Source organism: Protomyctophum bolini (genome assembly GCF_963924005.1).
Source record: "Protomyctophum bolini genome assembly, chromosome: 19".
Lineage (NCBI taxonomy): Eukaryota > Metazoa > Chordata > Actinopteri > Myctophiformes > Myctophidae > Protomyctophum > Protomyctophum bolini.
This window is the reverse complement of record NC_137880.1, coordinates 39,199,974-39,209,973: the sequence shown is the minus strand read 5'-3', so window position 1 is coordinate 39,209,973 and position 10,000 is coordinate 39,199,974. Positions and strand designations below refer to the sequence as shown.

The 10,000-nt window shown below is 50.4% G+C and overlaps 1 protein-coding gene across 1 annotated transcript in view; it reads left to right on the top strand.

Annotated features, from left to right (window-relative positions):
* Nucleotides 1-10,000, top strand: part of tbc1d32 (TBC1 domain family, member 32) — a 41,544-nt gene that overhangs the window by 15,591 nt on the left and 15,953 nt on the right. The window contains exons 18-25 of the mRNA XM_080791522.1: nt 804-883; nt 4,638-4,776; nt 5,418-5,505; nt 5,675-5,778; nt 7,671-7,790; nt 8,423-8,511; nt 8,714-8,824; nt 9,319-9,427. Coding sequence (XP_080647648.1) covers nt 804-883; nt 4,638-4,776; nt 5,418-5,505; nt 5,675-5,778; nt 7,671-7,790; nt 8,423-8,511; nt 8,714-8,824; nt 9,319-9,427 — 840 coding nt within the window. The remainder of the gene's footprint in view (nt 1-803; nt 884-4,637; nt 4,777-5,417; nt 5,506-5,674; nt 5,779-7,670; nt 7,791-8,422; nt 8,512-8,713; nt 8,825-9,318; nt 9,428-10,000) is intronic.

Sequence of the window (10,000 nt, the reverse complement as noted above, 5' to 3'; positions counted from 1 at the left end):
GTGGTCATGAGCACGAGTATGTGACTTATTAATACCAGTAGGGGGCGCCAGAAACAGAGAGAGGGATAGTGCTGCTCTGTTGCCTGCTAATATGAGAGAGAGAGAGAGAGAGGGGGGGGGGGGACTATAGTGGATAAGAGATCCAGTATAAGTCATTTTACACTTGGTTGCATGCTGAAAATAGCTGATCTACAAGCGTTGTGAGCTTGTAGATCTGCTATTTTCAGCAAGTGTAAAATCAGCCATTACGACGGCCTGCCAAAATACATTTTTAGCCGACTAAATCGACTGTAGATTTAGTCAACTAAAATCTAATGATATTTAGTCGACTAAAACTAGAGTAACACTGAAACATTCCAGGTGACTAAAATGTGACTAAAACTAAATGAAGTTTCATTCTAAAGACTATGACTAAACTATAGCGACTAAACTAGACCAGCGCCTGAACACAGGTGGTGTTCTATTTTTAGTTTTAGTCATAGTCTCTCTTGAATAGCTTTCATTTCGTTTTTAATAGTCACATTTTAGTCCACCGGAATGTTTTAGTGTTTGTCTAGTTTTAGTCGACTTAATGTACAGTTGTGACCAGATTTGACTGAGAGCCTGCCATCGCGCAAACACTCGATATATGAGCCATATCTTTTTTTTCATGTTTTAATTATTTGTTATCGTGTTTCTGCAGAGCTCCCATACAGTACTAGCGCTCGGTTGCTTGTGTCGCGATGAGATGTACATAAATAAAACTATTACATTCATCATGAATGAAATATTGAAATAAACATTGTTGATTCTCCACCAATCAGGTCAACTCCTTGTCAGAAAGGGTGCCGACGCCCACTCCTGGCCCCTCCCCCTCCGGTACATCACAGGAACTGAAGACCATGTGAGCACGCACACACACACACACACACGCACACAATGAACACATCAGTAGCTGTGTGTGTGGGGTGAGTTTAGTGAACGATAAGGGGACGTCACAGGACAACAGCAGTAGCTGTGTGGGGTGAGTTTAGTGGGTCACGGTGGCGCCTGCTGTAACTTCTTTGTCGTGTTTGGGCGGCCAATCGGGGTCCTGGATTTTCGTTGGCAGCAAAAATGCCTGCACTGAGAGTCAGCCAATCACATTCTTTGTCGATTTTGGGCGGCCAATCGCGGTCCTGGTTAAGACTGCAGGTCCCGGCTGCAAGAATCTCAGAACGGCATGTCTGAATAAAAACAAATCACACGTGACCACAACACGACAGCACCCTGCAGCTTCACGACAACGAAATAATTCATAGAACAATAACATTTGTTGCTTCGATCATCAAGTCAGAATGAGTTAGTTTCTAACTCGTTTGAAAACACTTTAATAATAAAAGTAAAACGTTTGAAAACAGTGTCGTTGTTAAGCATCTCAGCCCTGAAACACAGCAGGTAAGATATGAACTGCTTCACAGCTTGTTCTTACTACTTTTATATTATTGACTCATCTTTTAACATGGAAAAACATGACGAGTGTTTCTCACATATCTGCTTGTTAGTTATAAACTAACTCTATATTCTTATTGTTTTGTATAATGTGACACGTTGTGTCTTTTTTTTGCATAGCGCCGCGGCCGTATTGCTTTGCATAGCCCATAGCGTATAAATGACTATCCCCTCTCGGAACCCCTTGGGTCAGCTCGATCTATCGTGCCGACGCATGGAGTCTTAAAAAAATGTCAGAAACTTCACTACCATTGGGTTCTGACTTGTGGGGCTAATAAATGACTATAATGGTATAACTCGGTTGCTGTGTTTCAGGGTTGAGCTGCTTAACGCATGCTCATGCGCTGGCGTCTGACAGCAGCGTCTGACAGCAGCTCCCGCTAAACCCGATCACTTTTAAACTTTTTAGCCTTTATTTTATCTGTCATGTCAGATCACAGCTATGTATCTAGATTATTTTAAATGAACTATCGATCTATGCTGACGGCTACACAGACTATGATATCTGTAACTGTAAAAAACTGTATTATATTGTATTGTATTATGTATTGTATTTGTGAAGCACTTTGGTACAATGAGAGTTGTTTTTAAATGTGCTATATAAATAAACTTGATTTGATTTTGATTTGATAATGGACCATCAGAGTGGGTGAGGGCCCGGGGGGTTTGCCACATTATAAACTCGGGAGTTTTAATTCAGCACAAAAGTTCCGTGCAATAAACGGAGTTAACAATGTGACGTTCTAGGAGCCTCACATAGCCAGCCTTCATCTGCCTGTACAATGCATAACCTACCTGGTTTAAAAATGTAAGTATTATTATGTTAAATGTTATAGGCATGTTATATCGTTGCTGTCAGGCAGAAATAGCTCATCAGTGGTTTTCAACCCTTTTCATATCAAGGCCCACTGTTCAATTGACATTATGAGCCATGGACCACCATTCAATTAGATCTAGCCTCTCAGACCCCAAACTAAAGAATATTTTGTCGTTGGATAACATTTAAAAAAATATTACTGCACTGTTTTTTTTGTTGCTTTGTTTTTTTGCATTTGTAATAAAATATCACTGATATCACATGGTGTTCTTTTATGGTATACCATCACACTTGTATTTTAAGGTAGTATGTATGTTATTCATTCAAGTCAAGCATCGTTTGTAAGTAATGTTTGTATCATCTCACTCACATCAATGTTGTCTTATCTGACATGCAATGGAAACGAGTAAGCTATGTTATGCATTGTGCACCTCTTTCCATGTGGCATATGCCATGGCCATACGATGGTCCTAATTTAAATATATGTTAATTAGCCATGTGCTATCGAGGATCATTGTGTTATCAATGCTCGTGGGTCTCTGTGATTGGCCAAGCGTTGATTTTCTGCCTTGCTCAAGGGCACGTCGGGACCGAGACAATTGGGCGATACCCTTGGCGCAGTTGGTAGTGCTGTCGCCTCACAGCTAGAAGGTCCTGGGTTCAATTCCCGATCGGGACGCTGTGGGCGCTGGCGGCGTGTTTCCTCCTCCGCGTCATCAGTGCCCATACCCGAAGGCAGGGGTTGGCGAAAGGGCCTTTCTGTGTGGAGTTTGCATGTTCTCCCCGTGTCCCCTAGGGTAGGTACCCTCACATGTTCTCCCCGTGTCCCCTAGGGTAGGTACCCTCACATGTTCTCCCCGTGTCCCCTAGGGTAGGTACCCTCACAAAAAACATGCAGTAATCCTGGTCTCTAAACTGCCTCCCCCTGGCCAGCCGGGGCGCCTGATGGAGGGGAAAGGAACTGGTTGGAATAACGTGTTCCTTCCACGCGCTACGTCCAACCAGGGAAACTCCCCCCTGTCAGGTGTAAAGGAGCAACTTGGACACTCAGGCATGAAGGGAGCATGAGTTCAAGTCCTGCTCTCCCCTTGTCCCCCATATATGGGGACTAGGTTGGTCTCCCCTTGTCCCCCATATATGGGGACTAGGTTGGTCTCCCCTTGTCCCCCATATATGGGGACTAGGTTGGTCTCCCCTTGTCCCCCATATATGGGGACTAGGTTGGTCTCCCCTTGTCCCCCATATATGGGGACTAGGTTGGTCTCCCCTTGTCCCCCATATATGGGGACTAGATTGGTCTCCCCTTGTCCCCCATATATGGGGACTAGATTGGTCTCCCCTTGTCCCCCATATATGGGGACTAGGTTGGTCTTTGTCCCCTATATATGGGGACTAGGTTGGTCTCCCCTTGTCCCCCATATATGGGGACTAGGTTGGTCTCCCCTTGTCCCCCATATATGGGGACTAGGTTGCTCTCCCCTTGTCCCCCATATATGGGGACTAGGTTGGTCTCCCCATGTCCCCCATATATGGGGACTAGGTTGGTCTCCCCTTGTCCCCCATATATGGGGACTAGGTTGGTCTCCCCTTGTCCCCCATATATGGGGACTAGGTTGGTCTCCCCTTGTCCCCCATATATGGGGACTAGGTTGGTCTCCCCATGTCCCCCATATATGGGGACTAGGTTGGTCTCCCCATGTCCCCCATATATGGGGACTAGGTTGGTCTCCCCTTGTCCCCCATATATGGGGACTAGGTTGGTCTCCCCTTGTCCCCCATATATGGGGACTAGGTTGGTCTCCCCTTGTCCCCCATATATGGGGACTAGGTTGGTCTCCCCATGTCCCCCATATATGGGGACTAGGTTGGTGGAGGGTGTGTAGAGCCCAGGATCACATTAGATGATTGACACAGGGGTGAAAAATGGGTTACAAAATCGTGGGATAATAAATATATAAAATAATATATATATGTATATATATATATGTGTTTGACCGTCATCGCGGTCTAAGCCAGCTGGAGAAACGTTGTGCTTGCTGGGCGCTCTCCTCTTCTTCCACCTTTGATCGCTGCGATCGTTCACGTTTTGAATAAATGTTTCAATAGTTTTCAGAAAATAACTTAGTTTCGGGATTTAGAATGTTTGAGCATCCCGATCATGTACGGGTTATGACGTGTGTGTGTGTGTGTGTGTGTGTGTGTGTGTGTGTGTGTGTGTGTGTGTGTGTGTGTGTGTGTGTGTGTGTGTGTGTGTGTGTGTGTGTGTGTGTGTGTGTGTGTGTGTGTGTGTGTGTGTGTGCGTGCGTGCGTGCGTGTGTCTGTGTGCGTGCGTGTGTGTGTGTGTCTCCAGGTTGCTGTGGGAGGAGACTCTCTTGGACAGTCTGCTGAACTTCGCCGCTACGCCTAAAGGAGTGCTGCTTCTCCACCTGGCGGGAGCCATGACGCCATGTGTCCGCTACATGTTCACCAGACACATGAAGAGACTACAGGTACCATGATGCAACGTGTTTATGGAGAGACTACAGGTACCATGATGCAATGTGTTTATGGAGAGACTACAGGTACCATGATGCAATGTGTTTATGGAGAGACTACAGGTACCATGATGCAATGTGTTTATGGACAGACTACAGGTACCATGATGCAATGTGTTTATTAAGAGACTACAGGTACCATGATGCAATGTGTTTATTAAGAGACTACAGGTACCATGATGCAATGTGTTTATTAAGAGACTACAGGTACCATGATGCAATGTGTTTATGACGAAACTACACGTCATAGATAATAGATGCCTCATTGGCTGTTGACGGGGGGGGGGGGGGGGGGGAGAGTGGAAGGCACACTGTACGTCACGCTGCCACTCAAATGACTATACTGGCCAATCACAGCACATCTTCTCCAGGACGTATGAGAACCGAGCATGTGCTCTGTGACGCATAGCTCACGCTTCCACGAGGAATCTGTCCCTCCCTTCATGAGCACATACGCTCCAGACGACCTTTATATGTCTATGTTACACGTAACACAGCGCAATGTGTTCACTATAGTACCATGGTGCACTGTTTCAGAGTATTTACACGTGTGTGTGTGTGTGTGTGTGTGTGTGCGTGTGCGTGCGAACTTCCAGGTGAGTCGTTGTGAGAAGTTTGGATACGGGGTGATGGTGACACAGATAGCCGCAACGACCCCAGGGGCCATGGCACTGCACAGCTCAGGTAACACACACACACACACACACACACCACACACACACACACACCCACCACACAACACACACACACACACACACACACACACACACACCACCCAACACAACACACACACTCTCCATGTCTCAGGCACTTGAGTATTTAGTAACTCGTGTTCATTTTTTCCCCCCCGTAGGTTTCGTTCAGGCGCTGGTCGCCGAGATGTGGGCGTGTCTGGAGTGTGGGCGGGACCCCCCGAGGGTGGAGCCCCCACAATGCACCCTGACGGACCGCACCAAGGTACCAGAATGGATATAGTCAGTACGAAGACCGCATCAAAACACAACATATTGTCATATTGGCCATAGTCAGTCAATGTGTTTCCTCCAACTGCGCCTTGGTCTGCCCCGGGGTCTCCTCCCAGTGGGACGTGGTCCTTGGTCTGCCCCGGGGGTCTCCTCCCAGTGGGACGTGGTCCTTGGTCTGCCCCGGGGTCTCCTCCCAGTGGGACGTGGTCCTTGGTCTGCCCCGGGGGTCTCCTCCCAGTGGGACGTGATCCTTGGTCTGCCCCGGGGTCTCCTCCCAGTGGGACGTGGTCCTTGGTCTGCCCCGGGGGTCTCCTCCCAGTGGGACGTGATCCTTGGTCTGCCCCGGGGTCTCCTCCCAGTGGGACGTGGTCCTTGGTCTGCCCCGGGGTCTCCTCCCAGTGGGACGTGGTCCTTGGTCTGCCCCGGGGTCTCCTCCCAGTGGGACGTGGTCCTTGGTCTGCCCCGGGGTCTCCTCCCAGTGGGACGTGATCCTTGGTCTGTCCCGGAGGTCTCCTCCCAGTGGGACGTGATCCTTGGTCTGCCCCGGGGTCTCCTCCCAGTGGGACGTGATCCTTGGTCTGTGCCGGAGGTCTCCTCCCAGTGGGACGTGGTCCTTGGTCTGCCCCGGGGGTCTCCTCCCAGTGGGACGTGATCCTTGGTCTGTCCCGGAGGTCTCCTCCCAGTGGGACGTGGTCCTTGGTCTGCCCCAGGGTCTCCTCCCAGTGGGACGTGATCCTTGGTCTGCCCCGGGGGTCTCCTCCCAGTGGGACGTGGTCCTTGGTCTGCCCCAGGGTCTCCTCCCAGTGGGACGTGATCCTTGGTCTGCCCCAGGGTCTCCTCCCAGTGGGACGTGGTCCTTGGTCTGCCCCAGGGTCTCCTCCCAGTGGGACGTGATCCTTGGTCTGCCCCGGGGGTCTCCTCCCAGTGGGACGTGGTCCTTGGTCTGCTCCGGGGGTCTCCTCCCAGTGGGACGTGGTCCTTGGTCTGCCCCGGAGGTCTCCTCCCAGTGGGACGTGGTCCTTGGTCTGCCCCGGAGGTCTCCTCCCAGTGGGACGTGATCCTTGGTCTGGCCCGGGGTCTCCTCCCAGTGGGACGTGGTCCTTGGTCTGCTCCGGGGGTCTCCTCCCAGTGGGACGTGGTCCTTGGTCTGCCCCGGAGGTCTCCTCCCAGTGGGACGTGGTCCTTGGTCTGCCCCGGAGGTCTCCTCCCAGTGGGACGTGATCCTTGGTCTGGCCCGGGGTCTCCTCCCAGTGGGACGTGGTCCTTGGTCTGCCCCAGGGTCTCCTCCCAGTGGGACGTGGTCCTTGGTCTGCCCCGGAGGTCTCCTCCCAGTGGGACGTGGTCCTTGGTCTGCCCCCGAGGTCTCCTCCCAGTGGGACGTGGTCCTTGGTCTGCCCCCGGGGTCTCCTCCCAGTGGGACGTGGTCCTTGGTCTGCCCCGGAGGTCTCCTCCCAGTGGGACGTGGTCCTTGGTCTGCCCCGGGGGTCTCCTCCCAGTGGGACGTGGTCCTTGGTCTGGCCCGGGGGTCTCCTCCCAGTGGGACGTGATCCTTGGTCTGCCCCGGGGGTCTCCTCCCAGTGGGACGTGCGTCGAGGACCTCCCTAGGGAGATGCCCGAGAGGCATCCTAACCAGATGCCCCGAACCACCTCAGCTGGCTCCTTTCCAGGCGAAGGAGCAGCGGTTCTACTCCGAGTCTCTCTCGTGTGACTGAACTTCTCACCCTATATTCTGCTAAGGGAGATGCCGCAGACACCCGTCTGAGAAAAGTCAAACCACTGGTTTAAAAAGCATCTCTCTCTCTCTGTCTCTCTCTCTCTCTCTCTCTCTGTCTCTCTCTCTCTCTCTCTCTCTCTCTCTGTGTCTCTCTCTCTCTCTCTCTCCAGTCGTTCCTGTCTCTGGTCAACCTGCTGTCATCGTTCCACAGTGTCGTGGAGTTACTCGCTCACAAGACTCTCCCCAACAAGTCTGAGTACAGCCTGAGAGACATGCCGGCTGATGTCCCTGTGAGGGCGGGCGCACGCACGCATGAATGCACGCACGCACGCACACACACACACACACACGCACGCACGCACGCATGAATGCACACACGCACGCACGCGCACACACGCACGCACACACACGCACGCACGCGCACGCACACACACACGCACACAAGACTGAGTACAGCCTGAGAGACATGCCGGCTGCTGATGTCCCTGTGAGGGCGCACGCACACACACACACACACTTGGCCTGACTGTTCCGTCTACCTGGAACCCCCTCAAGGACCACTGGTTGAAAACCACTCATTTATTCCACAGGACTTGTTTGACCCATTCTGGGCGGGAACCCTTTCTGGTGTTTAAGCATTATGTTATACTTTAGCTATTGGGGGGGGGGGGGGGGGTCCCTAACCTGACGCTGCCAGATCCAAGAAGCTTTTGCTACACACAATTGTTTCACAGCTTATTGGGATCTGGGATCTCGGAAGGCAATTCGATGACGGGGCTGTTCCTTTTTTAAAATACAGATAATTCTGGGGGTCCTTAATTGACATGAAAAAGGTTGAGAACCACTGACATAATTATAGAAACATGAGGTTTTTCAGAAAACTCTTCTAAATGTGTTGACAGACTGACCGTGTGTTCCCCAGGACTTGTTTGACAGACTGATCGCCGTCAACTCTGACGCAAAGATCCACTCTCTGTTCAACTACGAGCAGTCCCACACGTTTGGACTGAGGTGAGAACCATGGCTTTATGCACGCGCACACACGGATGCACGCACACACACACACACACATACCGTATTCTTCCAAAAATAGTAGCCCGGGCGTTCAATGCGCAAAATCGTTTTGTACGAATGAATGGACATTATCACGTTTAATCACTGATATAATAATTGTGTGTGTGTGTGTGTGTGTGTGTGTTTGTGTGCGCGTCAGATTGCTGAATGTTCTCTGCAGTAACCTGAACTCGTTCCTGCTGTTGGAGACGCAGTACAACGTGGTTAGCATGATGCTAACTAGCCAGGCTGACAACTGCACTGAGGAGGGGTACGCGCGCACGCACACACACACACACGATGCACGCATGCACGCACGCACACACAGTACAATATGTGTAGCATGATGCTAACTAACGCAGTACAATAGGTGTAGCATGATGCTAACTAACGCAGTACAATAGGTGTAGCATGATGCTAACTAACGCAGTACAATAGGTGTAGCATGATGCTAACTAACGCAGTACAATAGGTGTAGCATGATGCTAACTAACGCAGTACAATATGTGTAGCATGATGCTAACTAACGCAGTACAATACATGTAGCATGATGCTAACTAGCGATGTATAGAAATGGGAGATTTTGTGTTCTGTTTTTTTTCGGGTGGGTGGAAAGGGAAGGCAGGCGTTTTCAGAATAAAAGCTCCGTCATCTGCCTGGCACTCTAGCGCCATTATTCTGAAGGATTCTGTGTGTGTGTGCGTGTGCATGTGCGTGTGTGCGTGTGCGTGTGTGTGTGTGTGCGCGCGTGTGCGTGTGTTCCAGACAGTGCATCATCGACAGCGTGTCGGTGGAGAGGAACCATGTTCTGGTTCGGACCGGTGTGCTGGGAGGTCCTTCTGAACGCTGGCTGCCCCCCAGAGGCCTGCAAGAGGTACTGCACCCCACTAACTACTCCCCCCCCCAGAGGCCTGCAAGAGGTACTGCACCCCACTAACTAGCCCTAGCGCTGACCTTGTGGACAATCATGGATTGAAGTTCTCAGTCGCCACGACTGGTTTCAGTCTTTTGGATTCCACAGCAGTCCTCAATGGTAGTTATTACGGTAGTTATATTTAACCCATTCAGGGCGGGAACCGCTTTTGATCGACTTAAGCATTACGTTGTGCTTTAGCTATTGAAAAATAGCAGATCTACAAAGCTACCAGCTTGTAGGTCTGCTATTTTTTTTTTAAATCGTGAAAATGTGGCACAAAATCTTTGAATACATATTCTTTCAGAGCGAACGTTTTTAACTCAAATCTTTGCTTCTGGGGGGGGGGGGTCCCTGGAACAACATATTTCGGCGGCCAATTTCCGATAATTCTGGGGGTCCTTGACGTGAAAAGGGTTGAGCACCAACTGACACAGAAACATTGCTTCTTTCAGAAAACTGTCAGGATTTAGAAGGCATTTAGTAGAATCTTCTGTAGGTCTAAATGGGCTGAGGTGGAAGAGCTATCAAACT